Source organism: Schistocerca americana, chromosome 3, assembly GCF_021461395.2.
Source record: "Schistocerca americana isolate TAMUIC-IGC-003095 chromosome 3, iqSchAmer2.1, whole genome shotgun sequence".
Lineage (NCBI taxonomy): Eukaryota > Metazoa > Arthropoda > Insecta > Orthoptera > Acrididae > Schistocerca > Schistocerca americana.
The window spans coordinates 540710200-540730145 of NC_060121.1; the positions used below are offsets into that span (position 1 = coordinate 540710200).

Sequence of the window (19946 nt, forward strand, 5' to 3'; positions counted from 1 at the left end):
CCACAACTTCATCTCTGCTTACACCGCTTCACCAGTATCAAAGCGACATCAAGGTGTTCTTTTAACTTCTGGAAACAGATGAAATTCGCACAGCGCCAGGTCGGGACTGTATGCACCATGATCGATGATAGTGAACGAAAGGCGTCTCACTGTTGCAGATGTCGCAGCGCTAGTGTGTGGTCTGGCATTGTCGTGCTGAAGGGCAGGTGCTCGCTGTGTGGACGAATTCTTTGAATTCGAATCTCGATTACAGTACGCTGCTTCTCGTGCACCGATACAGTTATGTTGCACACCACCATGTTACAAGCTATTGCGGAGCCCTCTACTGACAAGGGGGTGTACCATAACTTGCGTCAGCAAAGCGGGAAAGTCGAACGAGTGATATGCATGACATATAATATCACAATCGATATTGAGGACAGAATAAAAAATTCGGAGGTACCAGTTTTCAGCACGCCCTCGTATGTGTGCATGGCTTTCTCAAAACAGTCAATTCTTTCGTGTTCCAGATATCAAAAATTGATGGAAGCCAGCCACGCTCGATTCGAGCAGTTGCGTTTGAGGAGGGCATTTTTAGACACTTTGATGAAGAATTTTTCTAAGTGTTTTCGCCTAGGGAGGCAAAAGAGAGCACATGTCATGATAAGGAATGAAAAGTTTTTCCTATTAACACGAGTATATCCATACCATCTGCAGAAGGTCCAGGCAGTAGTAGTGTACGCACAGAGTTCAGCAGTGGTATTTACTGTGCTATCAACTCTAGCCACAACAGTGGATTTTTGGAGTATTTACCAACGAATGCAACTTTACTCGAGAAACATTTTGAATTTGCTCAACAATTATATTTCGGCAGACAAAAATCGGCGTGCACAAGTCATTAGAAGTAACCAGTACCAGTCAATGGGAACATGTGGGCTCATAAAGTTTGTGACTGGGTCGAGTATAATGCCAACCACTCTACCACTATGGGTCCGTCAAATAACGTGGCTGCAAAATGACGGAGCTCCAGCTCAGATGCAAATGTTTGGTACCACCTGGACGCCACATATCCAAATTGATAGACTGCTAGAAGAAGACCAGGTCCATAGTCAGCTGTTTCACCATCTTAGATATCTTTGATTATGTTCTATAGGGTACTGTGTGTGGTGTATGCTAGTCCTGTAACATACGAGGTCTGTTCAAAAACTTCCGGGACTTTGTTCAAAAAACTTTTCTGAGCTTACCTTTTACTTATTGTGCATGGTTTCCTTCGAAATACTCTCCTCCACAATTGATACACCGCTTCCAATGTCTGCCAAAACATGACCTTGCTTACCGTGAGAACGACGCCTCCCTAGTCTAAAATCTTTTTTTTTTCAGACAAGAGAGATTTGGAGTCGCTGATTGGCTCCTCTCAGGATATGCAAAGCGAAGGCTTGCTCCCCCAGAGTGGGAACCCTCGTGCTGTGTCTTGATTGGCTACCAGGCCAACAGAACAGTCAAGAGGGTAGATTCAATGAGTAGAAGATAGTTCGAATGGTTTGTGCATTGTGGGGGCGGTTTCGTATTTGCTAATTCTGGTCCTCCGCTGGTGGAGAACTTCAGGCCTTTCCTTAGTGGGTGAGGCTTGTGGTCTGTATCTTGTGGTGCACTATGAGCCAGCGGCAAATTCCAACTGTACCGACAGAGGAACTGCACATCATCTCAGACGTATCATGTGTCACAAGGATGAACTAATTTATCCTGAGTCGGCCGTATGACGTTTGACAATTCCAGCACGCGCCTTCGTGCCTGTGAGGCTAATTGGTTTGGCCAGACCAGGGAACGGGTGCACCTCACACTGGAACCTGCCGGGAGTTCAGGGCTCTGCAGGGAAGTATTCCGCGTCCTGATAATCAGAACGCCAGACGGGTAGTTTGCAAATTTTCGTAGATGCATCAGAACATTATAGCTGCCGTAGCGGCCCGCTCCTCGCCTGGAGCGTGCTGTTTTCTACTGCCGCCTGAATCAAGGTGAATGGATAACATACTGCTAAACTGGCGTAAGGCTGTTAAATTGTATTCACAGCTCCTCGTTCTCGCGTGAAACATTGCTTGTGGTGTCCTTGCTCGTAGTTGATTCCATTTGAATGCAGCTGGGCCTCACAGCGGATTCATGTAAACAGAGTCAGATTATTTCAGGGGAGAATTTGTATAGCTTCCAATCCAGTGTTTATCATTTTTGTGTAAGATTTATCAGCCAGTTGTAGATACAAAAGGATTAATAAAACTTTTCATTATTTCATAAACTTAAATACGCCACTGGTTTCATTCATTTCTGAAAGTGGCCACAAGCGTAGGCAACAGAAGTGCCGTGAGTAAATTCGCTAAATCATATATAAAAATTAAGGATGTAGCTCACAATTTGAATTTTATTGCGAAGATAATACTTTTATTTATGTAAAAATACGAAGGTTGTTCCAAAGTAATGCCTCCTCTCTCTCTCTCTCTCTCTCTCTCTTTTTTTTTATTTTTTTGTGGCGACTTTGGATGTCCGCGCCAGATGTCGTTGGTGTAGTGCTAATCCTTGAACCTTCCTCTTTCATTTGCAGCTGGTTCCGTTGTTCAGAGGTAGCTGGCGCCAGCAGAGGAGTGTTCCAAAATGGAGTCGGATATGGACGAGCCTATAAAACAGCGGTGTGTGACTGAATTCCTCAGTGGCGAAGAAACTGCGCCGACTGAAATCCATCGACGCATGCTAAAGGCGTATGGAGACGATATAATAGACGTGAGCAATGTGAACGTCTCTTCACAGAGCATGATCATTGGAGGCTTGTCTGCTTTGAAAAGTAAGACAGATGGCGATCTGTGGCACCTCTGGCGAAAGAGCACCAATACCGGTAGACTGACATGAGTTTTAGAGCACACGCTTCAGCACACGTTGTTGAACAAGGGGCTCCGCAGCAAACGACCCTTGCATGTTCACATGCTGACCCGACGACATCTCAGTTACGATTGCAGTGGGCTCGGAACGATCGAGATTGGACCGTGCATCACTGGAAACGTGTCGGCTGAATCACGTTTTTACTGCACCAGGCTGAAGGTCGTCCCCACAAATGCTGTCGTCCAGGCGAGCCGCTGCTCGAAACGTGCTGAGCGCCACGAACGCAGGCTGGTGTTATCTGTATTATGCTATGATAAACTCTCACCTGCGCTTGCATGGGACGTGTAGTCCGTCTGCTTAGCTGGGTGGTAATGTGCTTGCCTCCTACGCAGGGTTCGGTTCCCGGCCGGGTTGAAGATTTTCTCCGCTTTTGGATTGGGTGTTGTGTTGTCCTCATCATCGGCACGCAAGTTGTCGAATGTGGCGTCGACTGGAATAAGACTTCCACTTGGCGACCGGACTTCCCCGGATGGGGTCTCCCGGTCAACAATGCCATACGCTCATTTCCATTTCATTTGCACGGGACCTGTAGATGCAATCGAAGACACCGTGTAAGCTGCGGACCGCCTGCATCCCTTCATGTCTGATGTCGTCCCTGATGATAATTTCATCTCTCAGTAGTAAAGCCAGAATCGTGCTACAGTGGTTCGAGGATGGTTCAAATGGCTCTGAGCACTATGGGACTCAACTGCTGAGGTCATTAGTCCCCTAGAACTTAGAACTAGTTAAACCTAACTAACCTAAGGACATCACAAACATCCATGCCCGAGGCAGGATTCGAACCTGCGACCGTAGCGGTCTTGCGGTTCCAGACTGCAGCGCCTTTAACCGCACGGCCACTTCGGCCGGCTGGTTCGAGGAGTAAGATAGCGAAATCACGTTAATGTCTAAGTCATCAAATTCGCCTGATGTGAATCCGATGGTTTCCACCTGGGCTGCTATCGATTACGGGAGTTACATGATTCGTGCTTAGACGCCTGGTGCGACGTAGCTCCTCAAATCTACAAACGAACTGTAGAATAGATGATACATTGCGTTATAGACATGGCACAACAAGCTATTAAGTTGACGATCATAATGATTTTGCTCATCAGTGTGTACTACATTAATAACAATGAAACTAAGACATTTAGTTACAGGAGAAGTGGCAGCGAACCTAACGCAGCACCTTGAAGACGACCTGATGTTTCTCACTCTATTACAATTTTTTCCACTTCTGTTCAATAGCAGAGAGCCCCAATTTTCCAGTTATTATAGATGATATGTAGAAATCGAACATGTCAAAGTTTTACTGAAATGTAAATTATCTGTTGTTGATCCATTGTCTTTTTTTTGTCTTCTTCCAATTAGGTAAGAGCAAATGACTCATGATCTAACTCAGTAGAATGAATGTCCTAAACCGAGTTGTGACAGAAATCATGGGATAACGACATGCGCATGCACAAATGCCGGGAGTATCGCGTACCGAAGATGTAAAAGGGCAGTGCATTGGCGAAACTGACATCTGTACTCAGGTGATTCGTGTGAAAAGGTTTCCGACGCGATTAAGGCCGCAAGACGGGACTTAACAGACCTTGAACGCGGGATAGTAGTTGGAGCTAGACGCATGGGACCTTCCATTTCAGAAATCAGTACGGAATTCGATATCCCTAGATCCACAGCGTCAAATTTCAGGCATTGCGTCTCACGTCTCACAACGGACAATGCAATGGCAGATTCCCGTCACTTAACGACCGAAAGCGTTTCCGTAGAGCTGTCAGTGGTAACAAACAATCAATAATGCGTGAATATAATATTTTTTTCATAATATATTTCTTTAAAGTCAGTACCACCATTGGACTGTTTTTTATTTGCAGTGTTACATTTACACGATCACGATTTCGGTTTTACAGTGCCATTATCAAGTGTTTTAATGTTATACAGTGCCTAAGATGGCATACTGTCATATTCAAAATACACAATTAGACACATTGTCTAAGGGTCAATATTTAAAATACTTGATAATGGCATTGTAAAGCCGAAAAAACGATCGTGTAAACGCAACACTGCAAATAAAAAACAGTCCAATGGCGGTACTGACTTTCAAGAAATGCGTGAAATATCACAGAAAACAATGTGACATATTCGTCGAACATACCCATTAGAACAGTGTGGCACATTTGTCATTAATAGTCTGTGGCAGCAGCGACCCACTCGAGTGCCTTTGCTAACGACACGAAATCGGCTGTAGCACCTCACTTGGGCTCGTGGCTATGTCGGTTGGAAACTAGACGACTGGAAAACCGTGGCCCTGTCAGATGACTCCTGATTCCAGTTGCTAAGAGATGGTGGTAGGATTCGAGAGTGGGTAGACCCCATGAAGCCATCTACCCAAGCTGTCAACAAGGCACTGTGCAAGCTGCTGGTGATACATAAAGGTGAGGGCTGTGTTTAAATGGAATGGACTGGATCTCTGGTCTAACTAATCCAGTCATTGATTGGAATAGTTATGTTCGGTAACTTGGAGATCATTTACAGCCATTCATGGACTTCATTTCCCCAAACAACAATGGACTTTTTTATGGATGACAATGCGCCACGACACTGGGCCACAATTGTTCGCGACTGGTTTGCAGAACTTCCTGGATAACTAGAGTGAATGATTTGGTCATCCAGATAGCACGACATGAATCCCATCGAACGTTTATGGGACCTAATCGAGGGGTTAGTTGGTGCACAGATTCCTGCGCAAGCAACACTTCCGCTCTTATGGTCGGCTATAGAGGCAACATGACTCAATATATCAGTATATCTGGAAGGGACTTCAAACGAAATGTTGAGGTCATGCCAAGCCGAGTTGCTGCACTACACTGGGGAAAAGAGGGTCCGACTTGATATTGGGAGGTACCCCACGACTTTTGTCACCTAGAGTGTTGTCTACGTCCACACGAGTTGCTTCGACATCTGTAGGCGGTATTTATTCTGATAGTCTGTACAGTGTAGAGAGAGCCAGAGGGGGGGGGGGGGGTGTACTTGCCCATGTAGGCCATGGTGCCGCAGCGCTCGTGCAGCATCTGGTCGTGGGCGACTCCGCTTCGGACGACGCTCTGCCCGAAGTCGGTCACCTTGATGTAGAGTTTGTCCTCCGGGTCGGCCGGGTTCGTTGTCAGCAGGATATTCTCCAGCTTCAGGTCCCTGTGCACGATGCCTGCGAATTTCCGTGGGCTGAAAGAAACATCATAGCATGCTTCTCCGCCAATTTATGGCAAAGCTATGAAAATGGCCTTTCAGAGAACGAAGATATTGGGTTAAACACTAAAAGAAGCTTTAATAAAGCTAACTACGTTAGGTGATTTACTTTTATTCCCTTCTTGGCATCGAATTCTTAATCGACAACGACACGAGATAAGTATAACAAAATCAAAACCTTGACAAACATTATCATGCATTGCTTAATTCATTGTGTTAAGGTATTTTATTAGAACACAGGCAATGCATGTATTTAATTAAAGTCTCAGGGAAACATAATGATTACATTACACAACTTATGAATGACTTGGTACACGGCCGAACACTCTGAACAGCACAATCATCATTATTATAAAAAAAATCAGAATCAATATATTCTGGGTTATATTCCATTTACAAATCAATAGGATGATAGTGCAAACAGGAATACAAAACAACGGCGAAATGTTCTGAAGTTCTCTGAAAATATTTCACGTCAGTTCTATCTATCATAAGAAAAGTGCAAGTTAGATTCATCAAGCAAATGTACCTCAGATTGCCCCACTCTGTGAACCTAAATGCAAAGGAGACACCTGAGGCTGAAGCACTGGAAGTATCACAACTGTGGAGCCCAGTTAAAAACGAAATAATATTGAACACCGACGTCCTTCTCTGTGAGAAACACAAATATTAATTACGATTAAATTTTCCTACTGTTTACCAAGAACTTTCCAGCTGTCAAGTGCCAAACACATAATCTCATAAATCGTTGCATTGTTTGTTAGGTTTACGAATGGGATACACTGGCGGTTCAGGACACAATTATTCACTGTTACCGCTCAAATTTTATTAAAACTTGCGAATGAAAACTAAGTTCGTTGTAAATAGTCAGCAGTTTGAATCATTGGGTAGCAATATTCTTGTACAAATGTCAGCTGTTTAATTTTTTTACTAACAATACTATAGTCACCCTTCTGATTCTTAACAGCATGACATCTAAAACCTTATTTTGTGTTTCAACTTTATTTTCCAAACATACAGGGCGTAATGGACATAAGTGCAGATATTGCTACTGTTGACTAAGAACGATGTAATGAAGAATATTACATCAGTATTTACGTTGTTTGTGGACTAATAATTATAGCTATTCCAAGTCATATGTTTTTAGGTTGGTTAGTACCTCCAAGTACATGTGACAACAGCAGCTTTCTGAAGTTGCTAAAGTGTGAACACGTGAATGCTCTATTCTGACAGGCGTAGTCCACTTATTAGTGCAGTACGACCACGTAGAAAACATCAGGTCGTAAGATTTGTGACGTATTTGTGGAAAGACTGTTCGACGCAGAGAAAAAACAACAATCGCACTGATGTATGTGCGAACTAAGGTTTGACATATAAAAAAACTGCAGTTATACCCGTTAAACCCTGTATTTCCAAATGGCAAAACAGTTAGGCAGTGAAAACTGCCGAGTATCAGCGCCGTTGGGAGTCCACTTTAGACTGAAGTTCCCTGTGTAACTACGTAATTCAGGAAGGCAACGACATACCACCTCCAACAGGGCCACGTCTAGTAAAGCACTGCGATATTCAGACTAAGTGGATTGGCGACAGCGTGACCTTACATGATTCAACAGTTCAATGTCTGTAGGTGGATAGACCCGCTATTCAGTATGTATCAATACAGGCCTTTTATGACTCTGATTGGGCTTCAGTTCAACTGCAAAGACATAAATTCGTTGAGCTTTGTGACCATCAGTTAACGAGGAGATGATCAGTGCCCCATTGGGCCAAAAGCTCTTCCACTTTGCTCTATAAACAAATTTTATAGAGCCCACTACCAGGCGAAGCTTGGTGCAATGCGGTAAAAAGCATTTACCATTCTGGATCTCGCAGTTCCGCCTTTGCAAAGCGGACGTGTGTATCACCACAATTTTCAGACAGATTGTTTTAGCTTTTCTACACAGAAGCTGGAATTCGTTCATTAAATAGTCGCGCTTCATATTCATTTTAGGCGAATCCTGTGTCGCTAAGATGTTGCAAGGTTTTCTGTACACATGTTATCGACTGCTGGCTGGTAAAGTGAAGGTATTTCTCTAGGCGGTGCTTGGAAGCTACAGTGAAGCGGCTTATAGTCTTGCACAGTCAGAGTCATGTGTTAGCGTGTCCTATTCCATGGGAGACAAGGCTTTATTTTCAGAAATACAGCAACCAGCTGAACAATTAGTAAAATGGATAAATTAATTTTAACACAAAGCTTTAATCATTCTGTTTCTGTTTCCGCCTTGTTACAGACATCTAATGTTTCTCGCTTCTCTTTTGTGAGTAGAAGTTAGGCTTGCAGTGGGAGATTGGACGTCCTCATTGCATGTGATGTGACTATAAGGCGAGTCTCTGGCAACTGTTCACTCATCGTAGGGCAGTACCATTTGTTCATGCTTCTGTTTCTTTCCCCGTTGTGAAATGAAATCATGCTTAGTATCCAAGATTTCCATTAAACCATACTGAGGTTAATTATTTGTGGGTCAATATTTTGTATCAAAATGGCATATTGGTCCACGTGGTTAGTTCTGGTGGACTGTCCATTCTATAGCTTTCCCTCATGTCTACTATCTCAGAGTCATTATCAATAGAAGACCTAGCGCGTACCATATTATCATTCAATAGTCTACAATTTATATGAAAAACATTTAGTCGCTATTGTAACAGGAATTGCATTAAATGTCACCTTGGCATTGTTCCATCTGTAAGGCAACAGTGAGGTGGAGACGATGGTCCATGCACTGAACCAACAAATGATAAAAACAATGGGAGGGGCTACCAAGCGCCACCACGTCTTATTTGGCCCCAGCATCGCATAGAGTAGACCAGGAATGAGAGATTCTGAGCTATGACACTTGTTGCCAGGGCTCCTCAGGGTAGACGAACGCCATGTACAATATAGCTCTATACTCGCAGCCCCTTCAAGTCATAACATTATAGATATGGTACCGGTAGATTCATTAAAGCTTCCTAGTTCAACTTTACAGTCTTCAGGAGATACAAGTCTTACCACTTAATCCGTTTAAACTGTTCACACAATATTTCGAAAAGTAACATATTCTCTGTAAAATCTATGTACAAGAAATATAATCAGGATTTTACAGCTTATCAAAAATTATCTTCAATGTAGACTTCAAACCAGATTTTCAATTATGCAATTACGGAGAAAACATAAAATTTTAAACACGTAAATTCATATTACATGTAAACAAATCTCTCACCGTTAACATCATATAAATTTCAACAACAAAGCAGAAGACGAAAATTACACAAATTGTGAAATAATATTAATTATTAATTGAATTACTTTCTGGAACTTTACGTCTCTCTAAAAATTTAGGAGACAGAGACACTGAAATGCTTCGTAGGTTATGTTAGTTCTATCTCAAACAGAAAATAGCCAAATTTGAAATACGAAAATTTCGTAGTAATTTTGAACTCAAAAAAGAATATTTGAGTTACAAATTCGTTCACGCCAAAATTACTTTTATTATTTGTGAATCCTCATACAGAAGATAAAACAGAAGTAACCTATTCGTAGAAAAACTTAAAACTGTAAAATACCTGTTTGACAATCAGAGTAGATAACACGCCCAAGTCAAATTGAGAATACCAGTGTCAAGACAATATAAACATCATAGTCCCATAAATAATTACCAATAGATATTGTAAGCCGTATTGCAACCTGTATGTTTCATATTTTTCTAGTTTTTGTCATGGTATTAACCTGTCTCAAAAGAGCATAATCTAAAACCAGAATATCAACTCCAACTGGAGGTTTTACGGCGTCTTTGGCATATCGATGCTGACGACGCACTTGGTTGTCAGGAATGCTACGAATCGGACGGGTGTTAACGGTCGCTCTATAAACCTTTGTCATCACTAATTTACGTGAATATTGTAAACAGTTGTGAAAGTGTATCAGAATCTGGAATTAGAACGTCTAGTAGAAAATGACTATATGGACAAGACTGTTTATTGAAAAGCAAATGTCAAACAGAAACCTGCTAACAGAATCTACTTTTACAATCTTGTACAAGAACAAGAAGCAGTAGCCTGGGAGATCATTGTCAAAACTTCGACATCGTAAAGCTAAGTACAGTCGATTCAGCTACTCCTTCTTCACTTTGTCCAAATTTAGATACTTTAGGGTAGAAGACTAGTACTAGAATTTGCTTATACTCGAAAGGTATTAGGACAGGTAAATGAAGCGAAGCGTGGGCCGCGGCCAGGATTCTAATACGCATATTTTAACAGGTTTGTTTCTGTTGTAGAAAAGGGATTTGGAGTTTTTATTTCAGTGACATACAGCCATAGGATACAACAAAAAATTCAAGATGGCTGCTGCTAACATACTTGTCATGTGAAATGCAAATTAAAGATCGATGCCTCCATGGACGGAAAAACAAAGATGGACGCCAGACTCCAGAAACAGAAGTGTTAACTGGCACCTAAGTTAAGTACACTTACGACTGTTATTTCTCAAGTTTGTGTTGCGATAGTGGAAAATATTATAATTTAAAATGTACTTTAGTATCGACATTTTGCAAAGAGTAACAATTTTTTTCAAAATGCCGAGTCTGTTTGACGAAACAAAACAAGAACCAGATTGAAGAGGTGGTACAGTTTCTGCAAGAAAATGTAGAAAGAGTGTCACTTGACCTGTCAAATGTAGATAAGGCAGATCATAATCAAGGAGACCTAGGCCAAAGTGAAAACAATGGACAGGGAATTTGCAAAGCATTTTAACGAAAATGTATCGTGACATTAATGCTACTGTCCAAAAATGTTCTTATTAGTTCAGAACTTACCAAAATTTCTTAAGATAATAACAGAACCTCAACTGAACAACAGAATCGAAAAAAAACAATTGAAGATGAAAACACTGCAATTGAAACGGCTACGTTTGAGATAGTTACTGAGCTAACCAGTCACATTGATGATGTTAAAAAGCAGGTACATCTACACCTACATCTACATTTATACACCGCAAGCCACCCAACGGTGTGTGGCGGAGGTATGTGATCATGCAACAGCTGTTTGCAGCAATGTAGAGAAATTAGATGCGTGAGTAGAAAATGTAGAAAAGAAGACTGTCAACTCAGATTCCAGGCTGACAATTTTTGAACAGAGAATGACTGACGCAAATGAGAAGGTGCAATTTAAAATTAGTGCTGTAAAAACCAAATGTAAGTGTGAACTTGAAGTCATTAAGCAGAAAAACATGGGAAACAGTGGTACACTTAATAATAAGATGTCTCAGAACAAGTCGGAACAATTGGGAAAGAAACTGATACCAATGTTCACAGTTCATGCAAATGTATTTAATATACAGAAACAAGTGCAGTAATCACAAGAAGGAACCTGTTCCAACATATTCTTCAATGCTGGGTATTCTACCTGTTCCAATAAGCTTTTTAATTGCAATAAAGATTTTCAAACGGTAGATTTCAAGCAGCATTGTGAAGACAACTTTATACAGGGAATAAGTAATGACCTCAACATAAAATTTGTGAAAAGATTCTTAGACGATGAAGTTTCATCCTGGGCAAACCAACTTAATTGCCATAGATTAACCTTTATTGAGTTTATTTTGTTTTTGTAAAAGTTTTGGTATGAAGCTGAGCAGGCTAGAATTACGAGTGGGTTTCTGGATGGACCTAGATGCTGAGAACAAAAGGGCACTATAGAAGAGTTTTGCAGGGACCAGTTGAAAAAGTTACTACATTTGAGTCAACCGTTTGATGAATTAATGCAGATCAATAACTCAAAAGATGGCTACCTGAAAAGGATGCAGCGGGGGTTGGCTTATGGGCTAGTGAATCAGTGGATCTATTCCTAAAACATGCAGATAGGTTGAACAGGGCATTCAAAAGAACTGACAGGCAAAATATGGTTATGGGGGACCTTATTGGAGAAACAATAACTGTTATAACAGTAATATTAACTACAATAACAACTATTGTGGAAGAAGTGGAGCTAAATACAGTAATTTCATGAATTATTATGCAGAAAGGGAACCTGAAAGGGGTAACTAAAGCTTTCATTACACAGGGACCAGTGTTTCTGATGCGCACTTAACTCAAGAGTTGTAAAAAAGAAAAAAAGGCAGAGTAGTTAATATATTTCAAATGTGTAAAGAAGTTGTAGATGAGGAATTTTGGAGTAGTTGCTGAAAAGAACGTTCACAAAGCCAAAGTAATGGTGAAACATTAAGTTTAGAAGAAGGGGATCAATACAAGTTATTCAGTCAAGATATTTGGGTAACATAGAAGGAAGTGATTGCAAGGACATTGAATTTGCAGACTTGTTTGAGCATAAGGGTGAGGGTGCAATAGAAAATAAGGTAACTGCTACTCCTGGAAGTGATGATGTTGAGAAGTCAAGAGTTGAACTCAGAAGTGATGAATATGATGATGTTAGATATTTTATAAGTTTAAAGAGAGAAGGGATGTTGAGAGATGAGGAACATGAGGCCTCAGTTCCTTTTGAGTTGTTTGGTGTACTATGGACCAATAGGGAAAACATGAGTTATGCAAAGTCTAGGGAGTTGAAAATGCCTAAACCTGCTCAAGATTCAAGTAGTAATGGGGCTTAAGACCATAAGTGTGCTCAACAAAACCTACACTGCTTGTAATCAAGTGTTATAAAGGATAAGAATGCAATAAAACTGTACAAAATCTTGGAACAACCGACAGCAGTAACTAAACAACAGAATCCTGAAGGGTGGAAAAACCATAATGGTGTATATTTGAACTATTTTAAAGAAAATTTAAGTGTTTCCACGAGGTACTGGCAGAAGTAAGGCTGTGAGGACGGGGCGTGAGTCGTGCTTGGGTAGCTCTATTGGTAGAGCACTTTCCCACGAAAGGTAAAGGTCCTGAGTTCGAGTCTCGGTCCAGCACACAGTTTTAATCTGCCAGGAAGTTTCAAAATTGTAGTGACCAGTATCAACAAACGTTAAACTTGAAATCTCTCTTTGAAAATGATTAGTGTGACGTACATACCCACAATTCTGAATTAAGCATGAAATTATTTGATGAAGTGACCAATATTTATAATCACGATGATATAGAAAATGATTCGTTAGAGGAATAAGTTGGTAGGAAATCCTTTCATTAATGTGAAAGTTGGAGCATGGGAAGGATGGTGCCTAATAAACTCCAGAAGTCGAACTTTGAATATAGCAGAAACATTCAGTAAGAAGAAAGATTCAAATTATCTTGAATTCCCAGTGATTGTAGTAAAGATTGAAAGGGCTACAAGTAGAAACATTGGGAGAATCAAGTGTTAATAACATTAGAAATTGGTGCATCCATGTTCAACCATGGGTTTCTTGTTATCCCTGACCTCGGAAAACATTTCGTCTTCAGCATAGATTGGTTGCACAAATCCAGTGAAATAGTGAACTGGAAGGAGAAAGCCTTATATACAGAAACACAAGCTAAATTTCCACAACAAAGCAGCATGTACATAGAAAAGAACTTATCTTTTGTTGAGGAAACCCCACATATGATGGAGTATGTTGAAGAGAAAAGGAAGGAGACTGAGTATTGTATAAAACTGGTAATGAAAAGGTGCCTGAAGCAGAAGGGCAAGATGATCAACAAAACAATTTGTAATGACATGGGCAGAAATCAAAATAACGATGAAAATTGGATGTCAGTAAAAACCCTGTTAGGGAAATCAGGCGAGAAAAATATTACCAAATCTTATAAAATCTATAATGGTGTTTTGTTCAGACGTACTCAGGAACACTCTGACTGTTATAACTACGTTGGCCAAAGCAGTTCACTGAGAAATTACTTAGCTATACACATGAAAGTTATGGTCATTTTGGGACACAGAAATTTCTGCAGTATCACAAGAGAATATCTACTTCTTCAATAAGGTGAAGCAGGTAAGGAAGTGTATTTCAAGTTGTGGCAAGTGCGAAAGAGTAACTGTAACCAACCAAACCAGTCGAGGAGCTATGCAAAACATCATCCCTGACAAACCCGCAAGTCTTGTGGCAACCATTCTGTATGGGCCACTACCCAGTTCAAAAGGTTGGTGTAGCTATTATTTAGTTTTCGTAGATCTATTTTCTAAATTAATCAAACTTTACCCAGTAAGGAAAGCAACTAGTGAAGCTACTGTATCAACTGTAGAGGATAAGTATATTCCACAGATAGGAAAGCCTCAGGCTATATTCTCTGACAATTGCTCATAATTTATTTCACATGTCTGGAGATTCTTCATTGGAAGAAAAAAGATTAAACACATTTGAATTTCAGCATGCAACCCATCAAGTAACCTGGCTGAGAAATACATGAGGAAGATGGGGACACTATGTAGAACCTACTGCCGTCATGAGGTCATCGAGATGGCGTCAGGCCACCGGTGACCAGGGAACCACTCTGCCTCCTCAGCGACTCAGAGGACACCGCCAGGGTCACTTCTGACCCTTTATATCTAGCGGTGCCGTGGCTGCAATAATGTGCCTTGTTGTGAGTGACATAAGGCAGATATTTGTGGTGAATACCTGTGTATATAGTTATTTTAATTTTGACAATCCGATGCATCAGTCTGTTAGTCTGTTACGTATTCTTACTGCTGTTTTGGTAAGTAGGTTGGTAACTACACTACTGGCCATTAAAATTGCTACACCAAGATGAAATGCAGATGATAAACGGGTATTCATTGGACAAATACATTATACTAGAACTGACATGTGATTACATTTTCACACAATTTGGGTGCATAGATCCTGAGAAATCAGTACCCAGAACAACCACCTCTGGCCGTAATAACGGCATTGATACGCCTGGGCATTGATTCAAACAGAGCTTGGATGGCGTGTACAGGTACAGCTACCCATGCAGCTTCAACACGAAACCATTGTTCATCAAGAGTAGTGACTGGCGTATTGTGACGAGCCAGTTGCTGAGCCACCATTGACCAGAGCCGGCCGGTGTGGCCGTGCGGTTCTAGGCGCTTCAGTCTGGAACCGCGTGACCGCTACGGTCGCAGGTTCGATTTCAGCTTCGGGCATGGATGTGTTTGATGTCCTTAGGTTAGTTAGGTTTAAGTAGTTCTAAGTTCTAGGGGACTGATGACCACAGATATTAAGTCCCATAGTGCTCAGAGCCACTTGAACCGTTTTTGAACCATTGACCAGAAGTTTTCAATTGGTGAGAGATCTGGAGAATGTGCTGGCCAGGGCAGCAGTCGAACATTTTCTGTATCCAGAAAGGCCCGTACAGGACCTGCAACATGCGGTCGTGCATTATCCTGCTGAAATGTAGGGTTTCGCAGGGATCGAATGAAGGGTAGGGCCACGGGTCGTAACACATCTGAAATGTAACGTCCACTGTTCAAAGAGCCGTCAATGCGAACGAGATGTGACCGAGACGTGTAACCAATGGCACCCCATACCATCACGCCGGGTGATACGCCAGTATGGCGATGACGAATACACGCTTCCAATGTACGTTCACCGCGATGTCGCCAAACACGGATGCGACCATCATGATGCTGTAAAGAGAACCTGGATTCATCCGAAAAAATGACGTTTTGCCATTCGTGCACCCAGGTCCGTCGTCGAGTACACCATCGCAGGCACTCCTGGCTGTGATGCAGCGTCAAGGGTACCAGCAGCCATGGTCTCTGAGCTGATAGTGCATGCTGCTGCAACCGTCGGCGAACTGTTCGTGCAAATGGTTGTTGTCTTGCAAACGTCCCCATCTGTTGACTCAGGGATCGAAACGTGGCTGCACGATGCATTACAGCCATGCGGATAAGATGCCTGTCATCTCGACTGCTAGGTTATTAGCGATCTTGGCAAAGAAGTTTATCTTCTCTAATTTATACTCGTATATCAAATCCAGGAGGGAGGTATCTGGTGTCACGTAGCAGTATCAATTTCTACCCAGAGAGTGACATACAAGGGGTAGGGGTGGGGGGACGGAGGATAATTTACCAGATGGCAGTTCATTGCTGGCCACAACGGGATAGGACACATCAAATACACAGAGGGCTTTTCCAAACGCGTCATGAAGCCATTATAAGTTGCTTTCACAGCCTGAGAAGTTAACTGGAGTTCATAGCTCACAAAGCTATGTACCGGACTGCATTATGGACGATAACCCCTACGCTACCGTGGTTGTATTTATGGATGTTATTTGAATTTACTGTAACGCTTGCTGTGAACTGGCTTAAGGTCTACCACTTCGATATGGTAATTGTACTAACACGGCACGTGTTGCCATATGCATTCGTGTCTGTAGTGACTTCATGTGTTTAAAATAAATCATGGACGTGACCGATGTTTCACCTATAATTTGGATGAGCAGTCTGAATTTTTTCCCAGGATGTCTTGAATCGACTAACAATGGACAAATATTTTGAATTTCCCTGTGTGGAACAGTATATCCCAGGGGCCCCCGTATCGCTCTCAAGTTTGTACAACCAGGGAAGTAAATAGCTGTTTTATTGGTATCCCTGCTATGAAGGTGACGAAAAATTGTTGTCAGTATTGTGTGACAGGTTTTAGACAGATGCTTCCTGACAACGACATAGTATAACACTTAGCTGCTGCCTGCCATGCTTTGTTAACACAATTTTGAAGTACCGAGTCTCACTCGAGAGTGTTATTTTCCAATGAATGAGCGATGTATTCAGTCCACACCGGAAGAATGTGGTTTTTTGGTTTAAGGAAAATCCCCATTACGTGTAAGAACTGAAAAGGAACCCGCCTCATTTTATGATATAAGACGGAATTTCATAATGACACCTCTTCAGGCCATATTCTTTTGAAGGGCACATCAATGAAATTCACATTTGGACACACTGGTTAGTACCTCAGCTCAGACACAAGGGAATCATGGATCACATGTTGTTACAGCATGATGGGGCTCCATTAGACTTTGTTATACACATGCATGAGTTCCTTTGTGAACAATTGCCAAGTCATTGGCTGCAGCTACAATGAAATGACCACAAAGAAGCCCATACCTTACCACGCCAGACAATTCATTACAGGGAATAATCAAATCTTATGTGACTCGACGTCTGTACAAGATTAATGGAGAATTGAGTATAAGTGTTGAGGACTTCTTTACAAGTCCAACTCCTGATATATTCCGCAAGGTGTCAAGGATAACATAGGGACGCATAGATCTATGTGTAAGGCACCATAGTGGCATATGGATCCTCTGGGCACATACATAAATACGCCAACATACTACATACTATACTGACCTAAGAGTACCTGTCTGTCTCGGACACACTGCGTACTAGAAAAGAGAAGGTAGGGGACAGGCAAGCAGCGGCCAGCTCACCGTTTCTGTGGAGGTAGGCGACCGCGCTGGCCAGCTTGCGGATCACCTCGCGGGCGTCCGCCTCGCTGAACTGCCGGCGCTCACTGAACTCCTGAGCCAGAGTGCTCGAGCAAAGTTCGAACACCAGGTACAGCTTCTGCAACCACACCATGTCCCTCTTTTTCACTACATGCGGAAAACAATGCGTAAGTTCTATACATTCAATGGCGCTACATTGTATAATGTTGCACGTCGCCGCCAAGGTCCCGACTTCGGGCCACTGTTTTCCTTTCATAAATTTCATTACCTGTTATTAATTTTTCAAATGATTCAAACAGTGAGATATATTTTGGGGCAAGTTAAGTTTCAGAAAAGAGCGCTTATGAAATTTTTATGGACATTAGCAAATGGTTTGTAGTGAATTCAATGTCATTAAATATTAAAAACATTCGTTTAATGTAGTTTAGAACTAGCAAAAGTCAGTATATGCATACAATATGACGATACGTACATACAAAAATTTGAGAACGTTAAATTATTGGGATAAAATCTCGATAATCTTGTGTGGGAGGGGCATACCACAGAACTCCTCAAAACCCTAAATATATCATCATTTTCAGGTTCTATGTTCCTGACACAGGTGATATAAAACTAAAAAAAAACTGCTATAATTGGCTCACATCTTTCCTTAATATCCTGTGGAATAATATTTTGGGGTAGATCATTAGGCTAATCTAATATTTTTCCTGAATTCGAATGCGTGTAATTGACATGTTCCACATCCACGAGGATCTCCTCAGCACGGCTCTATGGAACGAAAAACTAATTTAATCTAATCTTCATTATCTATGGCAGTGAATTACAGAATTTACTAGAGAAGTGTGTGTGTGTGTGCAAATAATTATGTGTAGTAATTACTGTTTGATATTATATTCTTTTAATGCCATTGGTTGAAAAGAATACTCATCTTTTATCAATCTGGTCAGTTCGCAAAATTTGTTGTAGCAATAAGAGGAAGACATATTACAGCTTCATTAATGCAATTTTTGATAATTTTATCTGAATAATCGCCAAAGAAACTCAAACATAATAAACACATAGTTCATTCAATATTAAAGACTATCAACAGTTTAACTACAAGTACTGTATGCAAGTGGTTCGACTTCAATCCTTGTTCCATAGCAGATGAGGGAGGTAGAATGGAAATACAGTCCCTTCCGAATAAAGGGGAACGATGAGATTTAATGTTCACATTAAATCCTTGTTTGTTGCACAAGCTGTTGGGTCCATACGAACTAATTACAAAACTCTAAAGCCCAATCAGCGCATCAAGAATGACCAGAACACAAACAAATGTCAGGGCCCATGAGATCCAACCACATGTCATCTGTGAACTATGTTTAACGCGTTAATGATAATTTTTAATGCGCTTTAAAATTTCGTAAACACTGGGATGTTTTATTGTTTACACATCACACTGTATATTGCACTAAAAGCGTTCTGTTTTTCGACGCCTATGCATGGGGTAGGCCACATTTCTAATGGTGGGGGTGATACTTTTTGAAGCTCCTCTCTTAAATTTTTACACCCTGTAGATGGCATCTGGCCTTTATACCTAATCAGACGTAATAAAAACAAGTCTTCTGGTCCAGACTGTATACCAATTAGGTTCCTTTCGGAGTATGCTCATGCATTAGCTCCATATTTAAAAATCATATACAACCGTTCGCTCGACGAAAGATCTGTACCCAAAGACTGGAAAGTTGCACAGGTCACACCAATATTCAAGAAAGGTAGTAGGAATAATCCACTAAATTAAAGGCCCATATCGTTAACGTCAATATGCAGCAGGATTCTGGGACATATATTGTGTTCGAACATTATGAATTACCTCAACAAAAAAAAAAAAAAAACGCTCTATTGACACACAGTCAACATGGGTTTAGAAAACATCGTTCCTATAAAACACAACTAGCTCTTTATTCACATGAAGTGTTGGTGATATTGACAAGGGATTTCAGATCGATTCCGTGTTTCTGGATGTCCGGAAGGCTTTTGACACTGTACCACACATGTGACTCGTAGTGAAATTGCGTGCTTATGAATATCGTCTCAGTTATGTGACTGGATTTGTGATTTCCTGTCAGAGAGGTCACAGTTCGTAGTAATTGACGGAAAGTCATCGAGTAAAGCAGAAATGATTTCTGGCGTTCCCCAAGGTAGTGTTACAGCCTCTTTGCTGTTCCTTATCTATATAAACTATTTGGGAGACAATCTTAGCAGCCGTCTTAGGTTGTTTGCAGATGACGCTGTCGTTTATCGACTAGTAAAGTCATCAGAAGATCAAAACAAATTGCAAAACGATTCAGAAAAGATGTCTGAATGGCGCGAAAATTGGCAGTTGACCCTAAGTAACGAAAAGTGTGAGGTCATCCACATAAATGCTAAAAGGAATCCGTTAAACTCCGGTCACACGATAAATCAGTCAAATGTAAAGGC

The 19946-nt window shown here is 41.3% G+C and overlaps 1 protein-coding gene across 1 annotated transcript in view; it reads right to left on the bottom strand.

Moving 5' to 3' along the window:
- LOC124606210 (serine/threonine-protein kinase 33-like) overlaps positions 1-17619 on the bottom strand; it is a 90453-nt gene extending 72834 nt beyond the window's left edge. Inside the window, exons 1-2 of the mRNA XM_047138183.1 lie at positions 17469-17619; positions 5918-6088 (exon numbers count right to left, since the gene is read on the bottom strand). Coding sequence (XP_046994139.1) covers positions 5918-6088; positions 17469-17619 — 322 coding nt within the window. The remainder of the gene's footprint in view (positions 1-5917; positions 6089-17468) is intronic.
- Positions 17620-19946: the final 2327 nt, after the last annotated feature.